This window comes from Strix aluco, chromosome Z (assembly GCF_031877795.1).
Source record: "Strix aluco isolate bStrAlu1 chromosome Z, bStrAlu1.hap1, whole genome shotgun sequence".
Classification (NCBI taxonomy): domain Eukaryota; kingdom Metazoa; phylum Chordata; class Aves; order Strigiformes; family Strigidae; genus Strix; species Strix aluco.
The window spans coordinates 84,228,910-84,246,535 of NC_133971.1; the positions used below are offsets into that span (position 1 = coordinate 84,228,910).

The 17,626-nt window shown below is 40.6% G+C and overlaps 1 protein-coding gene across 2 annotated transcripts in view; it reads left to right on the forward strand.

The window, feature by feature from the left end:
• Positions 1 to 2,826: 2,826 nt before the first annotated feature.
• MTMR12 (myotubularin related protein 12) overlaps positions 2,827 to 17,626 on the forward strand; it is a 34,574-nt gene continuing 19,774 nt past the window's right edge. For both annotated transcript variants that reach the window (XM_074813032.1, XM_074813033.1), the window contains exons 1-6: positions 2,827 to 3,014; positions 11,387 to 11,441; positions 12,667 to 12,806; positions 14,630 to 14,702; positions 16,051 to 16,181; positions 16,814 to 16,907. In XM_074813032.1, coding sequence (XP_074669133.1) covers positions 2,955 to 3,014; positions 11,387 to 11,441; positions 12,667 to 12,806; positions 14,630 to 14,702; positions 16,051 to 16,181; positions 16,814 to 16,907 — 553 coding nt within the window. In that variant the 5' untranslated portion in view covers positions 2,827 to 2,954. The remainder of the gene's footprint in view (positions 3,015 to 11,386; positions 11,442 to 12,666; positions 12,807 to 14,629; positions 14,703 to 16,050; positions 16,182 to 16,813; positions 16,908 to 17,626) is intronic.

The following is a 17,626-nucleotide window of genomic DNA, read 5'->3' on the forward strand; positions in this document are numbered from 1 at the left end:
GGTAGCTTTTCTGGATAGAAGAGGAGAATCGGGAAACCTTGACAAATGGTAATTTTGAGGGATTCTCTTCCCAGCTGCTACTTCAAAATCTTTACCTGTATCAACTTTGAAAGTGCATTTACTAAAAGCAGTCTCCAGACCTGGATCCAGCCATCATGAGGGGTCAAAGGGGAAGCACAGCCTCAGAGCCCTGCCAATGATTTACCACCCTGGAATGGAAGCTCTGTACACACCTGTGCCTTTGCAGGGCAAAGATTCCTTTTATTTACTTCAAAAAGAGGAAATAGGGAGTAGAAAATCAGATGTAGTCATGCAAGTTTGCTCAATACTCAGGAATGGCTTTTAACACTTAGTTCACTACACTTGCCCAACCTACACCAAAGTGCCCACAACACACAGTTGACCTGCAAACCCTGCCCATCCGAGCACCTTTGGGACTCCTCAAGGCACCAAAGGTTTACAGAGTCCAAGGCTCAGAAAAGCTGAAATGTGATACAAAGCTGTGTTCAGTGGTCACCAAAGCTCTCGGTGCTCTGTAATCTGTTGGGGCACAGTGTCTGTGTTGCAGCTGGCCTTTTCAGATACAAATGTACTTTTCTGAGGTAAGTTAACTTGCATGTGTGGTAGCTTTGTTTCTTCCATTCCAGAAAAGATGAACACACTGACTGATGAAGTAGGAATCTGGATCCAGCCCTCAAATTCCACGAAGAGGTCTTCAAATCTCTTCCACAATGGGTTCAGCCCAGCACATTTGGCAGCCTGGGGACCAAACCCCAGGAAGGGGCACTCCCTGCCCATTACCAGGAACATGACATGGGGCCATGTGGATATTCTGCTGATGAAGAATAGCTGTTACATTCCAATTTTTTGCATGTAGAGCTTTTTTTGATGAGATGTTGCAGAATGAATTCCCATGTGCTATGTGGGAATTAAAGCTCCTTTTGCACTTCCCATTGGAGTTAAGACTCTGGCCTGGTGTCAAAACATCCCTTCCTCTCTGATATATGCTATTCCAGTAAGTAGCTGCTTTTTGCCTTAGTCTGCTGTAAATTTCAGGGCATGCTTGGGGGTAGTCCTGCTGTTGCCACTGCAAATTCAGATGCTTTCAAAGATTAAGTTTTTATAGTGCTATTCTCTTTCTTTGTGTATTATAATACACTGGTGAGTGTGGAGGTGCTCTCCTAATTTTCTCCTCACCCTAGATTCACACCAACGTAATCTCATGGGCTGTGCTTTTGACCTATACAGCTGAGGTCGGATGCAATGTAAAAGAATGATGTGGAAGCAGCTGTGGAGTGAAACGTGAGAGCTCATCTGCATGGGATCCCACACCAGAATAGCCTCTGTTGTGAAACTACTAAATAAACTTAATCTCAGAGTCTTCTTTTTTTCAGGCAGAAGGTGATTAAATCCAAAAGACTTGTCATTCCTTGAGTTTGAGACTGAAACTAGGGAAATTAATGTATTTATGAGTTAAAACAGTCACTCCATTTTATTTTTATACATGCTGTCTTATGACTCCATGTACCTCTTCCTCCTTTAGTTTTCCCAGGTCTGGTTTGGACCAAGGTAAATAAAGTAAAATATTACAAGAAAAAGAGGGGGAGTGATATGAAAAGTGCTTATAAATAATATTTGAAGGAGCTATTTATTTTCACCTCCTGTGGTCTATTGAAGGTTGTAAAATATGTTTTATTTTTGTAAAAATATTTCCATAAAGCCTACTCTGTAAGCAAATTGTCGCCTGGGTTACCATTCATCATTTAAATTGCTGGGTAGTCCTGCTGCATTGCCACAGGCAGCTGACAGTATTTGCATTGTTCTGTATCCACATAAAAGTTAAGCTTTTAAAAGTAACCTAGATACCTGGTAAACCTGGTGTTTATTTACAGCTCTGATTATACAGTGTCCAAAGACAACATTCCGGGGAGGCTGTGACTGTGACACTTTAATAGACATTGAGCAGAGGACATATCGGGGTGTATCAGCAGTCAGGTTTTAGAGGATTTAGAAGGTTATTTAATGGAGAGCTTGTTTCATGTCATTTTCCTTGCACCTCTCCTGCTGAATAAAACTCAGCGTCTCAATGCTTTCTTCAGATTTTACCTAACAGAGAGTTTTCTTACGAGCGTGCATGTATACTACACAGGCACTTTGCGGCTGAGTAAGAACCTGTGCGATAGACGATTTAAAGAAAGAGACAACTTGACCACAGAACAGGCAAGAGCGGGCAGTCTGCACAGTGATGCAAAATAGACGCGGTTACCCTGGAATGAAAACATTTCAGTGGGAACCCGGTGAGCTCGACCCGTGCAGCGCAGGCCGAGGGAAGCGCGGCGCAGGACGCGCTGCCGTCACAGGCAGGCACCCGGCAGCAGGCAGAGCGGCGGGGGTACCCCGCGGGAGAAACCGGAGGCCGCGGCTGCTCCCTCACCGCCGCTCACGCGCTGCCGCCACCCCGCGCGGGTGCGAAGAGCGGGGTGCTCATCACCAGCACGGGCACAGACACGGCTGCCTCAAGCGCACCCGGTGCTGGGCGACGCCGCTCCCAGCCCTGCGGCGGCCGCCTCCGGCGGCCCGGCCCGGGGATAGACGCCGCCGCCGCCGCCGCCTCCGCCCCACCTCGCGCTCCCTCTCCTCCGGCCACCGGCCCGCCTCCTCCAGGCGCACGGCCTCGCAGCCAATAGGAAGTGGGCGCACTTATGACTGACAGCGGCTTCGCCCAATGAAGGGGGGGGCGGTGGGGAGGCGGTGCTCCAGAAATGGCCGGCGGCAGGGCGGGTGGGCAGGAGCCGGGTATGGGCGGGGTCGATTGCGTGTGCCGGATACTGTAGCGCGTGCTGCCGGCTCTCTCCCGCCGTGGCCCCCCGGAGGAGGAGCCGCCCTGCTAAGCGGTGCCGCCGCCGGCCGGTGCCGCCGCGGGCTCCAGGGGCAGACGGGAGGCGGCCGGAGCCATGTTGGGCAGCGGGGCCAAGGCAGCCAAGCCCTCCTTCGTGTCCTACATCAGCCCGGAGGTGCGGGGCGGGCGGGCGGGCGGGCGCGGCCTCCGCCGCTGAGGGGGGCTGCGGCGGGGCGCCGCGAGGGAGCGGGCCGCGGGAGGTGCGGGCGGGGGGAGCTGTCAGGCCGCCGCATCCCCGGCCCGCAGGGCGGCGGGGAGCCCTGCGCGGGCCGGCTGGGGGTCTCGTCAGAGCCGCGGGAGCCGCCGTGCGCGGTCGGGCCGGGCGGGAGGGAGGGGTGGGTGGGCGGTGGGGGGGGAACTGCGCGGGCTCCACCCGTGCTGCCGCTCCCGTCGCCCCTCTCCCGGGTTTCGCAGTCTTCTGCGGGGGGCTCTGAAGAGCTCGGTGGTGGGACGGGGGCGGGCGTGCGGCTGGAGCAGGGCTGGTGCGAGTGTTGTTAGGGCTTGTATGTCTGGTGCCTCGAAGGTGCTTCCCCGAGGACGAGGGGGAAACCTCTTGCTTGTTGCTTTTCGAGGAAGCTTAAAAAATGTAGTTGACTGGTCAGTCTTAAGCTGGCAGTTTTTCTGGTACTTCGCTTGCATTGTTTTTTGTAAGCAGTGACCAGATGTCAGGCGGCTGTTGTGACTGTCAGATTGTATTTCTTAATGACCCTCAACATCACTCCCAATGTATGCTCTCTTTGTAAACTCCTTCTTTTCGGTTTTGTCCCTGTAAAGCCCTGAGTCTCTTTCCTTAGCATCTTGATGTTGAACTCTTGGCCGTGCATATCTTTCATATTGTTCTTCCTGTTGTCCTTTCACTTATTTATTGAACCTTATGTTGGCAGTTTGATTGAAGTGGCTTTAGACTCAATTTACTGAGCTCATGTTGTTAGCAGATGGTATTAGATCAGTATTGTTACTCAGTACTCCTTCATTCTTATTTCTGTTTTCTAGGAAGACCAATCTTCATGAAAACTAGCCATTTGTGGGCTTGTTTTTTTTCCCCCTCTGTAGTTCTTTATAATCTGTGTCAAACTGCTTGTTCTTAATTTTTCAGTGCTCTTGAGAGCTTCTTGAGCAAGAGATTTTTGTTTGTTTTTTTAATTAGTATGGAGTTTCTCACTGATAGGTCGTTGGAGAATCTGCTGGTTTTATTTTTCACTGAATCTGACATAATGCAGAGTTACTATGGCTTAAGTCATCTGTGCTGTTTAAAACTTAGGTCCTTATTTTGTGGTAGCAACTCTGGTTTTATATGTTGTTCAGCCCTGCTGACTTGTAGGTTTCATCAGTTTATGTCAAAAGTTTTCAATCATGTGACTTGTATTTCCCAGTGTAAATGGATGTAAATGGTAGGTGCAAATATTTCTGGAGTCAGCTAATATATCTGTGTGAAGTCAGTCTTTCACATTAGCAAAGTACGTTGTACAAATATACAAAAAGGTGTGTGCTCAAGGAATGGAATTTTGTGAAGGTAAGAACTTCACTTGTTGGACTTACTGAAAGACACTTCAGTGTTTAAATGAGCATACTGGATGATTAAAGCTTGCTAGGAAAAAAATGGCTAGTGGGAAAAGGTGCAAGTCAAATATATGTAGTGCAGTAAGATACCAAATAATAAAGACTATTTTAACTTGATTATAACTACAGTAATGTAACTCCTCAAGTATGATCCTGATAGCTGCAGGTAGAATAACAAAGGTATTTATTAATGGAAGATGAAGCTCTTAATGAAATATCCTGATCCACTGGAGCTTGCAGTCACTCACTCTATGTATTCATGCTGCTTTTAACCGTCTCCTTTATGCACTTAAAATTAACAATTTAATGGACTTTTGCAGCAGAAGCTTTGAAATATCGACCTGACTTCTGCCATAGAATTGATGTCTCTTTTGCACCTTCAAAAGCTTAGTGTAACTGAGGTCTGATGCCAGTAGAAAGTAAAGCAGGTTAACTCTTTGCTCTGTTAGGTATTCTCTTTTGACAGCCTATGACTTGCCTTAATGGGATGGTTACACAGGAAGCTGAAGACTTCAGTGGGTTTTATGAAAATTAAAAATGAAATTTTAGATATACGATGAAACCTGTGAGGCTATTTGGGGATCTGGAAAAAGCATGTTGATTAGATAATCCTAAAATAAGCAGAAGTGAGCATCTCTCAAGGAGCTCTATTCTATATGTACCTGAGAAAAATAGCTTTCTGAACACAAATTTCCTGTACATGTTAACTTTTATGTAGCTGAGTTTTCAAATTGGAGCTAGACTGATCAAACAGTGGAAATACTTGACCAAACTATGTTCCACATAAGATGGATTAACTGGGAACTTTCATTAAGATAGCATAACTGCCAGATGCCTGGGGAAGAGTACAGGTGGCAGGTATGTTCAGTGTGATGTTTCTTCTGGTAGATGCTGTCAAAAGGTGGGAAACAGCAGCTCCGGGACTTCATGAGCTCAAGGTTACATCTAGACAGCATTTGGGTTAATGGTGGACTTGTCAGTGAATTAATGGAGCCTTGCCTTGAATCTCTTTATACTTCTGACTTGCAGCAAGGTTTTCTGTCAACCACTATGCAATACAGAGCAATATAGTAATGTTATGCTGTAGTCCCCCTTGCTTGCAACCTCCAGATTCTTTGGGCTTGTCCTTGTTTGCCTGGAAGGTTGTTTGAGATCTTAAGCTGCTGCTTCTAGGTTAGGAGAGCCCTGTAAAAAGAAAATGCAGCAGGCAGAGCCGAGTTTTGTTCTAGCCCCATCTTGTTTAGTCCATCCTCAGATACCCGAGAGACACACTAGGGTAATGTTCAGAAAAATATAATGAAGCTAGCTTTAAACTGCTTTGGGGCTTGGTTTGTTTGAATATGAAAAGAAACAGGAACTGTATTCATGTTAATATATTGCAAGGTGGAAGTAAGGAGTGAACAGAAAATGTTTACTAAAGGAACAGAAGTAATTGCTGCTGCAAAGCCCCAGAATGTCTGGAGAAGCAGCATTTTTGACATCTGACTAAATATAACCTAGTTATGCTCTGCTATATGGAACCACAGATCAATCAGTGGTCTGTTGAGAGCGAGACCGTAGGATGTTGATATTAATGACACACTTCCCCTCAGGACAGACTTGGCTACCCTGCAGGAAGTGGGGTGAATACTCATGTATAAAGTCAATGTTTTGACATGTCTGATCATAGACTAATATTTGTCTGTAGAAACATAGAAATAAGAACCAGTAAATTACTTCGTGATTTCTAACTCTTAATATTTCAAAACTGAAAGCAGTTACAAAGTTAACAAGCAGGATCATATTTTCCTTCAAAAGTTTTCCTTTGAATAAAAATGTAGGTATTAAACTTGATTTGAAATTTAGTGTTACTTTTTGTGCATGATTTCTTAAAAGTTAAATCCTTCATGTTTATTCTTACAGGATATTAGTTCTTGTATTAGCCCTTAAACTTTAAGAGTTTGTTCTACTTCGTGCTGCTTATCCCTGAAATCTGGGGTACACATCAGGCTGCTGACTTGTGAGGGTAACTTTCATACCTCTTGTGCTTTGTCTCTCAAATTGTGCATTGTTCTTAGCTCATAACCACTATGAATACTTGTTGTTTTTAAATCTTGGGACAATACTGTGTGTTCTGTAGTGACAGCTTTTAAAATAGTATGGTGCTCCTAAATTGGAGTGATGGAATTGAAGGGTGGTGTGAGGAATGGGAGTTCAAATGGACAGCTGGACTCTGGACTGACATGGGAGAAGCTGGGCGTTGAAGTCAGAGGAGATGGACAGGACAATGTAAGGAAAGAGGAAAGGATAAAAGATGAAACGGACATGAAAAACATGTGCTATGATCTAATTGGTTAATGTAGTGTGAAAGGAAGGAGAACAAGCAGTTAAGAGATTATTTGCAGCACTATTATTAAAGTGTAGTAAGTATCTCTTCTGGATTGTACGGCATACAACATGGGATTAGGCTTGTTTGACCAAGAAAGTCTTTCAGAAAATACCAAGTATGTGTTGTGGTTTGTTTCTGAATACATAATATATGCTCAGCAGGTGCACAGGTATTTCCTCTTTTGCATGAAATTCCATGCTGTTAGACAAAAGTTTGATTTATTTTACTCAGGAAGACTATATTCACTTGTTGGAGCACCACAACTAACTTGCAAATATTTCAGTATACAGTTTTTTACAACTGCTAAACATTAATGTTTAGTTAAGAAAATTATCTTGGCCCTCTGTTAGTCTTTTATTGAAGTATAAGTAAATGAGAAAAAAATATTCACAGCAAGCCTCATGATGATGTAGAGCTTCCCTGTGCAGATATTACTTGTGGAAAGCTATATATCAACATATATCCTCTGTTCTCATAGCCCTACTATTTGGTGTCAGCTTTGGAAGAATGTTTCAGCCAGTGCTTCTGAAGCCCTGGAAGTGATAACTGGTTCCTTCATTACTTGAATCTAATAAACAGTGTTTTTTTCCAGTATGTTTACTAAAAATCTTGTTGTCGATTGTGGGAATTATCTCTAGCACAAATGTCTAGCTATCGATAAATGGGTGACCCTGGGGTAAGGTAGCTTCAGAGTTCACAGCATATAATTTGGAGCAGCAGACTGTATACACAGTCTCTGCTGAGAGTGATGAGCTACATCCAGTATGAATCGGTCAATATACATATTTTGCAATACCGATTTAAAAAAATCCAAAGTCTCTGACAAGATCTGGTTTCTGGCATGTAGGGAATGTGTTTCACTTTTTACTCCTTTTCTGTCCAGTCCACAGTTGTTTACCTTCCTGTGGAGTGGGAGGCAAGGAATTGCTCTCAGTTGTGGTGAGGCTCTAGGACAAAGAGCAGGAATTATTTGGTATCTCTCTCCTGCCCTGTTAGGGGATATGGTGCAGTTGGGAACTGTCAGTGTTAGGTTAATGGCTGAACTAGATGATCTTCAGGGTCTTTTCCAACCTAAATAATTCTGTGACTCTGTTAATATAGCATAACTGCTACTTGACCTTCCTGCCTTCAACTCAGTGGTGAGGCTTTTTTATGCTTAAGCATTTGGGGAAGACATGTCTCCCCAGACAGACTTGGGGAGTATATTTTAGCCCCTTTAAATAGAGAGCTGAATGTAGTCCCTGGGTATTGCAAACTGTGCAGTTGTTCCCTATACTCAGGTAAAAACCAGGAAGAAAATAAGAGGTGAGCCTTTCCTTAAGAATAACAGTTTCTCTACTGTGTTGTCTCCCTCCCATTGAAGCAGAGAATCTGCAAGGAGCGTGGTGTCTCCTTTCCCCGGTACTTCATGGTTTCATAGTGCTATCAGCTGAAGTCAGTTTGAACAAACAAGAAGGAAGATGCAGTATGAACTAGTATGGTGTGACATGTTGTCAGCCTGAAGTTCTTGTATGATATGGTAGTCTATGCTGTTATGGGGTGTTGCTGTATTGCCTGTTGCTGTTTGATAGCCTGAAAAAGGGATGTTGCACAAGGTAAGTGCACAGGTGAGAAGAATCTCTGAGAAGTTTCTGAAACCTTCAGCAAAATTGAGGTCTTTGTTTCTATCATTTCTGAGGCAATCTGAAGTTAATTTTTGTCATTTACATGGTGTCCTACGGGTACTGATTTTAGCTATTGCTAGTAGTAGGGTTTCCTGTGTTGTATCTTGAGTAAGAAGTCCCACGATGCAGCTTGGGGCCTTCAGAATGGCGAAGCTACAGATGAAGTATTTATCTAGAGGTGTGCGTGGCTTTCAGTGGTCATATATGGAAAGTGCTTGCATGCTTAACTTCCACAAATGCTCAGAGGGTGAAGTTTCCTGAGGTCTCGGTGGATTTAGTTGCTTGTGGAAAGAGACAGACTTGCTTCTGCTGCTTCCCTTTCTTTTGTTTCTGTGCTCACCTAACCTGTTGATGAGCCAGTTTTGTTAACAATAGGCCATAACAACAAAGCCAAATGTAGCACAAGTACAGACTTCCCAGCTGATATTATGAACCAAATTACCTCATCATGTAGTCAGACAAAGCCAGGGATGAAAGGGGTGGGTGAGTATGAACTGTGTGACGGATTAAAGGGGTGTTGAGAAGCATGGTTGTACTGTCAGCAGGCTATTAAGTTAGTCCTAAGATCTGTGTTGCCCCAAAACTGAAATCTGTTAGAAAATAAAGTTGAAACAGAATAGAGATGTTAGCTAAATTTACAGGTTCCTACACAATTTGCACTGACTAACAATGAGTTAACTTTTCTTTGTAAAGATCTTTGCCTTCTTTCTTAAAAGAGCAAATACAAAATGTGACATTAGTAGAATATCATGTATTTTAATATCCTCCCTTGGAAAATGAACATAGCAGCACAGACTCTTCAGCAATGTTCATGGCTTCCATTCTGGCTATCCATAGTGCATATGTATGAAAACTGTTTTTAAAATATTTATGATTTTATTTTGGGAATATAAATGTTGACTTTCAAATAGAACTCTTCTGGAGGCTCAGCTCTTGGAAGTTGTTGTATGTTTTAGGAATTCTGCCCATAGTAAGCATTTCAATGTCTGTGGGTTTTTGTCAACAAAGAGTGAAACTGGATTTTACAAGCTGATCTCAGTGTTTGGATGGAGGTCTCTAATCTGCTGTGATGCTATTTAATTAAAATTCTAATTCCTTTCAGAAGATAACCAATTTAACTTGCAACCAAAACAGAAACCACTTGTTCAAAATTACTTGCCTCTGTGATACCTGTTATAAAACCTTCACTGCATTTTAACAAATGAGTATAAGCTCAAAGAACTTCTTTGGGGTCAAATATTTTTTTTACTCGGGTCTTATCTGCCAACACTAGCATAAACCGGTACACATGACACTAAGTACTAACATTCAAGCAGTATATATACACAAACAGTAGTTCTTACATGCCTTATGATACCTCTCAAAATAAAAGTTACTACAAAAGCACCTAGTATACTGCTTTACTGTTCTGGAGCAGTGATGGTTGACGTATACCTTGTAAGCAAACAGTGTTGCATTTAGTTGCACACAAATAGTGAGAGTAGAAGGTATAGCTATATGCTGTAGAAGCTACATTGTTATAGAAGGCATTAGTAAACCCAGTGTTTAGCTTAAAGCTACCAGTGGTGAAGAGACAACATTGGGAAAACGTGTATGTATGTCTTCTCTGAATGCAGCAGTGTTGAGCTTGAGTTTATTTAGCTGACAAGCGTGAACTTTGATTAAAATTCACTTGTACAACATCCACACTTAGAAGTTGAAGGCAGCAAACTGTTTTGTTTTCTGCATTAGCTGCCAGCTCTAGTTAACAGATTTCTTTCTTCACACCACCACCACTTTCATTTTATAACCATTGCCTCTTTTCAACCTGTCTTGAACATCTCTGCTGTTCTTATGACATGGTTTTCTGGTGGTTTTAGTTTTGCCGTGCAGCCTTCAAGCTTTGTTTTGGGTCTCTGGGTGCTTAGAGCAAGTGTTTATATGAATTGGCTAAGGGGGATTATCTCAGGGGCTTTTGTTTCTCTGTGTTTAATCCAGCAAAACTGTTATTGCTTATGTGTCCTTTTGATTGCTTGCCTTGATTTGCAATATCTGACTCTGGATGCTGGTGGCAAACTAAAATTAGCTTGCTTACTGCTGTGGCCCCAGGGGGGATTCCAGTTAACTAATAGTTTTCCAGAAAGACTCCAATGCATGAAGTGATTTGGACTTGGAGGAGGAAGTTATGAACTGGCTGAGCAGGAAGGGTGTAGCATGTCCTCTAGTTTAATAGTTTTTCAACTGGAGATTTTAGCCTAACTGTCAGTGCCTCAAGGCTAGAATAAGTGATACTGAGAGTTTAATAGGTTGTTTTGTGGAATTTGGGTCCAAACTAAAGGATATCCTGTGAGTGGTTTTACGTTTTGGCTCTGAGATTCTGAAATGCCTTTCTCTATAATGTTGGTAGTACTGTTTAAGTAACTTCAGTACTTTGATTGCAGTAATATGTGTAAGAAAATCAGAAACACATAGTGAAGGATGAGGCTTGAAAAACTGTGAAGGGTACATTAGAAACAAATGTTAAGTCATATGTGGAAAAGCTTATGAATGAATTCTGGGAGATGGTGTTGTAATACTAAGCTTATGCTTACCCGTTTACATGTGCTGAGAGAACTCAAAGTATTAGTAATGCTTTATTTCCCTCAGTTACTTATACAAATAACGCTTTTCCTTTTTTACCTTTGCAACAGCATGTAACTGACACTGTGGGTGACAAACCAGTGAATTAGCTAGTAGACTACTGACCTTTAGTGGAAGGAGCACACTGCAACCTTATTAATTTTGGAAGTTTTTTACTTAATTTTAATTTGCCTGTTTGCTAGAATGTGAGGAATTTGAGAGGGAGAGTACTGCTATTTACAGCATGTGTTGAAGGTACGATCTTTGCAAAGTAATAATTACTTTTTCTCTCTTTAGGAAATACACATAAAAGAACCCATAGAAAAGGAAGTAAATCCTCACTTATTACCAGGTAACTGTTGAATATAGTATTATTAGAATTAAATAATACAAAATCATGGAAACAATATTAAATTGTATTTAATAAATAAATTTAATAATAAATTGTAATCATGTAAACAAAATTAAATAAAAATTATGTCCGCAGCAAACACTTATGTGACATCATTGTCCCAGGTAGTAAAACAGAGTGGTATAACAACCCACACAGCTTGAAATGTTTTGAATACGTGTATCTACCTGAGCTGTTGAGAAACTCTATAAAAATTGAAATTTTTATGTAGTACAGTATCTTCAGGTAAGTTGCATGTGGAGAACTGTCTATATTCCAGTTTGCCCTGTTTCTTAAAGTAAGTTGGGTCATTTTTTGTTTGTTTGGGAGCTGCAGACCAAGAACTAGTGGAAACTCACTTTCTAGTTGTTTTGTTTCTGCTATGAGTTACTTAGGCCTTCTGATGACTAGGTAAATAAAAAAACCCCCTTTTACTTTTTTAAGTTTTCCAAGATCAGGAAAGATGAAATCACCAAGGTAAAATGCAAATAAAAGCTTAGAATAAACTAGTATTGTTCTGTTGGGTTTTCTGCACTTTATAGGAAAGACTAAGAGTCTGGCTGATCATACCTATTAAAACCTGGTTTTACTTTCTTAAACTTGAAGTTCAGTTCCTGCTAATTTTAAGATTAGAACTTCATTGACCATTGTTTATGCAAACTTGTGTTTGAGAACTTTGCAATAGCGATGGGATCTGTAAAATAAGCAACATCTCCAGTCAAAGCTATGAAACACTGTGATGAACTTGTAATGATCAACTCAAATATTTCAGCGGTTTAGAGTTTAGCAGTAAAGAAAATTGGAACAGTTTTCAACTTGTTTATTGACTGCATAAACTATTCTTGGGCTTTTTTTTTTTGAGTATATGCTTGTATGGTTGCTCTTTGCAACTCCATGTGTTTTTCTCCTACCACTTAGAGTAGGCCATGATACAGGTGCCTCTGGTTACGGAACTCCTAAACATGTGCAGCTGAACAGTCCATCCTGATGTTAATAACCTGGAAGGCTCTCAGCGTACTGATTCTAGGAGCTGTCTCTTAGTCTGTTTGTATAACAGCGATGAAGTATCTTCAGGCATACAGTTACGAGAAGCTGTCAGGAAATTAATGCTGAGTTTAAGATAACAGTTGAAATAATGCAATTATAAATGTCAGTTATGTTGCAAGTCAGTGTTTCTTTTATACAGGTGAACTGCTGCTTTGCGAGGCAAGCACGGTATACAAGTATATACAAGAAGATGGGTCAAATCGTGGCACCTGTGGGAAACTTGTATGCACAAACTTCAAGATTGCTTTCCTTGATGATGATTCTGCTTCAGATGATAATGTAGGAATCCAAATCTTCTAATTATGACCAAACAGGCTCTGAAGACATATAGTGTCTCTGATTAAATAATATCTTTCCCTTATATAAGCATACAGAATGAATATAGATTTATAAAGAAGTTTTAATGGGTGCAGACTAATTTTAATCAAGTCTGCATCTGCTTGGTCTGTGCAGATCCTGCCTCAAGCCCGAATGAGTATTTAAGTAAAAATGGTGCAAGCCTGTATGTGGACGCTTACATTAGATGTAGTTTGCAACTCTTCATATCTTGTGAGTTGGTAATTTTGTGAAGCTTAAGTTAAAAGAATGACTTAGTTTGAAAATTAAATCAACAGTTTCTTTAAACCTGATTTCTGACTGCTTGTCTAGTAGCATGTGTGAATGTCAAACTTACTTAAAATGCTGTGTAACCTCTGTCTGACTTGACTTTGGGCAACATCTGCAGGACCATTTCAGAGCTGCACAAGACTGAGTAAACTAGTGGAAATCCTCTAGATAATTCTTTGTGTGGCTCAGTAAAGCTCTGAATTATTCCATTCTAAGTCAGGTGTTGACTGTAAAGATTTAAAAACCTGGTACTGTTGAATGCAAACATTTAAAAAGCTAAGATGTCCCCCAATCTTGGAAATTAGTTGAATTTTGTTTCCTTTGTTTCAGGTGCTCAAATTGAGCTGTCAAAGGGAAACAGTAATGCCACACCTTTTTTGATGTGTTTAAGCATCTGGAACTGTCTGGTTCTTTTAGGTGATAAAATTGAAGGAGAGCCTATTATATGGCTCTGAGTGCAAAGTGGTCTTGACATTGAAGAATGAGAAGAATAAGATTTGACACATGTTGATTGTAGTTGGAAGCTTCTTGGAGTAAAATTTCAGAGAGTTTAAATGTTAAACTAAGGCTTCTGCAAGCAAAAAAGGGTTTTTTTGACCTTCTGGAATTAATTGGGACAAAGCTGCAGAGCTGTTTCCACAGATCACATGAGATTTATGCTAAAGTTGGTAGAGACCATGCTAATTTCTCTTCCATCGCTAACTTTGAATCTTGGGTCTATAGCATGACAAATAGACTGTGTTTCTCTTAACAAAAGTTCAGTATTAGTCACCTTATTCAGTGTACTGCAGATCTGGAAATAACTTGAATGAGGTTAACTCTTCTCACAGCTGCCTTCAAGTAAAATGTAATCTGCTGATGTAGTGTACATCAGCTTTCTGCTAATAATATTTAACTTCATGTTAATTGTGCTGTTGCTCAAATGTCATTTTTAACTCCGAGCCCATGAAATGATAAAAGTGAAGGGAGCCCCAAATCACTTCCAAGTTTGGCAGAACAGTAGACAAAAGAATTGCGTTTTGTGTGTCTTCATTTTAGCCAGTGATAAATCTGGCTGTTACGTTGGAATATTCTTGAGATACTTGTTCTTTTAAGAAACTTTCTATTTCCTGCCAGGTTCACATAGCAAGGAAACTTGTCATAAAAGGTCTTGGATTACATCAAGTTACTGTATTTCCTGTTTACTGTGATGATTCTAATTTGAAAAGTGATTCTCAGTAGAAATGCATGCTTTGAAGCTATTTGAAAAGTAAAAACTCTATCTACATTTCAAGCGTGACTGAGACTTAAATGAAACTGGATCTGCCATTTATAAACTATGCCTACATAACCTGCATCTGTCAGTTTTAATAACTGTTCTTCAGTGTTCTGCTTTATGTAGCTTATGAGAATAAGTAATGCTGATATTAAAATATGTACTGAATACATCCTTTACTTGTGAGAAGGTGCTACTGTTTAGTAGTGTGATATTTCTAATGATTTTTTTCATGTTCTAGGAGCCACAATTTAAGAATAAGATTGTAGGAGAAAATGACATAACCCTGCAATGTGTAGACCAAATCTATGGAGGTAGGTCAGCTTTCTCCTCTTGCTTTAATGTGCCTCACACTTCTAAGTGTCTTTGTGCATGTGCTGGTGCTCTTTGTACACATATATCCTCTTTGGAAGACTGATTGAGTTGTCACTTTGGAAACTAGGATTGAGTAGTCTAGAAAAAACAGCTGCAGTTATGTTTAATGATTGACAGATAAGAGATCTCTCAGAACCCAGTCTTATCCCTCAAGCTTGTCAGAGCTACATTCTGATCAATTACCTTGCTGGGACAGACAAAACAATTCCTTCAAAATGCCATGATTCAAAGCAGAGTGTACTGTGAAAAGCCTCTGATTAAGATTGGTGCAGTATATAAACTACTTGTACAAGGCCAGGTTGGACGGGGCTTTGAGCAACCTGGTCTAGTGGAAGGTGTCCCTGCCCATGGCAGGGAGGTCGGAACTAGATGATCTTTACGGTCCCTTCCAACCCAAACCGTTCTGTGATTCTATAAATACAGAGCTATTCACTTCACTTGAGTCATAGCACTGCAGAGCAGTACAAGTACCAAATTCCCAGACAATACCTTTTGTTTGTTTAAGAGAATTTTGTCTTATGAGATTCATGATGTCTTCAAAATATCAAAGGAGATAGAAAACAAGGTTTTCATTTACAAGTTACTCAATGAGTATTTTGCAGCGGAGCTTACAGGTATGCCTGTATTGGTAAAAAAGGTAAACAAGAATGGGGCTGGTAAATTCTAAGTAGTGGGGAAGGCTTTATTGAGAAGTCTGACCTTGGACTAGTGTTTATGAATGGTGGTGTAGATTCATGAAGGAGTGGGCTAGGGGAAGACTAGTGGAAGCTGATTATGAGACACTACTTAGTTTCGTATACAATGGCCTAGCTGGCAGCACTTGAAGTTGTGAAATAATACATCCTCAAACAGAAGTGAACAAAGTGCTCTCTTGGGGACTTCATAGTGGTTAAAAAAAGAAAAAATTTTTTTAGGAACTTAGAATGATTTCACTTGTTTAGGACTTTACCTCAGGCAAAACTACTCAATTATGTTCTTTATGCATCTCAGAACTTTCAATTTACTATGCAGTCAGAATGTGAACAGAAATAATCACTGAGCAGCTGGCTTGTTGCAAGTTTGGCTTCTATCTTGCAGAAACTAGTTTGAGTAGATTTGAAAAGAAAAAAAGTTGAGTATATTAGCACAAGATCTTGCCAGCCTGTGTTGTATGGTGCTTGTTTTGACTTGATAAAACTTGGGCTTGAATTAAGATTCTTGAGAATTTCAGAAAGTCAAGCAAGGATAGCTTTATCAACAGATGGCAAAGTTCTTTTTGATATTTACTTAGACTTTTCAATTTTGCAGTTTATGATGAGAAAAAGAAACTTCTAACTGGACAACTGAGAAAATACCCGGAGAAGCTAATTATCTACTGTAAAGACCTTAGAGTATTTAATTTCTGCCTGAGATACACAAAAGAAGAGGAAGTGAAAAGAGTAAGTATAGTAACTTAATTTGTTTTCCTTTTTTAAGCCTAGTGTTAGGTGTTCAGTTGTGGAAAGGGTGAAATTCACCCTGAGAGACCCCTTAAACTTGAAGTGTTTTCTAATCATTCCCAATTGGGAGAGAAAGTCAGACTGATTTCTAGCTGACCTTACTCATTAGACATCATTATGTGTAGCAGTTAAAAAGATCAGATGCACTGGCTTCTTGAAGAAAACTGGAGCTGTAAACTACTACATGAAATTAACTTCAGCTCAGGCAAACTTGTAAAGCTGTTCTGTTTGTAATACATAATTTAATTACATTTTACACTTCAGCCTTTCTCATATGATAACTTGAGTTCTTTTGACAGGTTAATCTGAACTCCAAACTAGGAGTCTGCTACCTTCATTTAAATAATAAGAGTCATTCTGAAAGTTGAACATGTATAACACTTCTCATTAAGCCAAGTAGGTATAGTGTTTTGCAGACAGTGGAGAAAGCTTTCTAAAAGTCAGTTTTCAGCTGTTGGGGATAGAACCCATGGAGCAGTTTTGTTTAAAACCTGGGGAGGAGGGTAGAACACATTATTTTATACTGACAGTCTTAGTCTGTGTTTGGGTGTTAATTTTTGGTCCTTTCCTAGATCGTCAGTGGTATAGTTCATCATAGCCAGACTCCTAAGCTGCTTAAACGCTTGTTTCTATTTTCTTATGCATCAGCTGCCCCAAACGACACAGGTAAACGTTTTTCTATGTTTGATCTGTATTTGTTGCATATTATTAGTTTCTTAAGCAGTCTGGGAACCTTAATAGTTGAGTTTGCGCTTGTCTTATGATTCTGCCCTGCTGGCAGATAACCTCAGAAGAATCACTTTTCTCCTGCTATACATTGTTAGACTTGCTGCTACAAATCTCTAAATTGTCTATTGCTGGTTTCTGTGTCCTTCAGTGTAGTTGCACAGAAGTTTTTGCAAGTAAAAGTAGCATCACTGGATTGAAAATCTACTGTGATTGATATGTGCAAATGCTTTTCATGTGCTTAACTAGAGTACTCTCATCTAGAAAACATTTTGCTTATTTTATCAATGTTTTCTCTGTACTATTGCAGTGAACCAAACTTCCTGCTTTTAATTCTTAAATTATTATGTTTTCAGTGGCATCTGACAAAGTATTTCCCTTTTTGCTGTTGTTTGCAAGCAATCTGCTTCTCCCAGGCAACAGCAAGATTCTAGTAGACATCTGACTTCCTCTTATAGTCTAACTTACTACATAATCTTCCCATTTGATCAAACTTGGCTGAATAATATAGTAAGATGCAAAATTCAATATAAAAAGTTGTCAGTGCACTTCCTAGCATTTCATGGTTCAGTCTTCAACTGAAGTAATAGCGCTGTTCTGAGTTAGGAACCTGATTCTTAGTGCACCAGGAACACCTTTTCCTTTCACAGGGGGAAGTT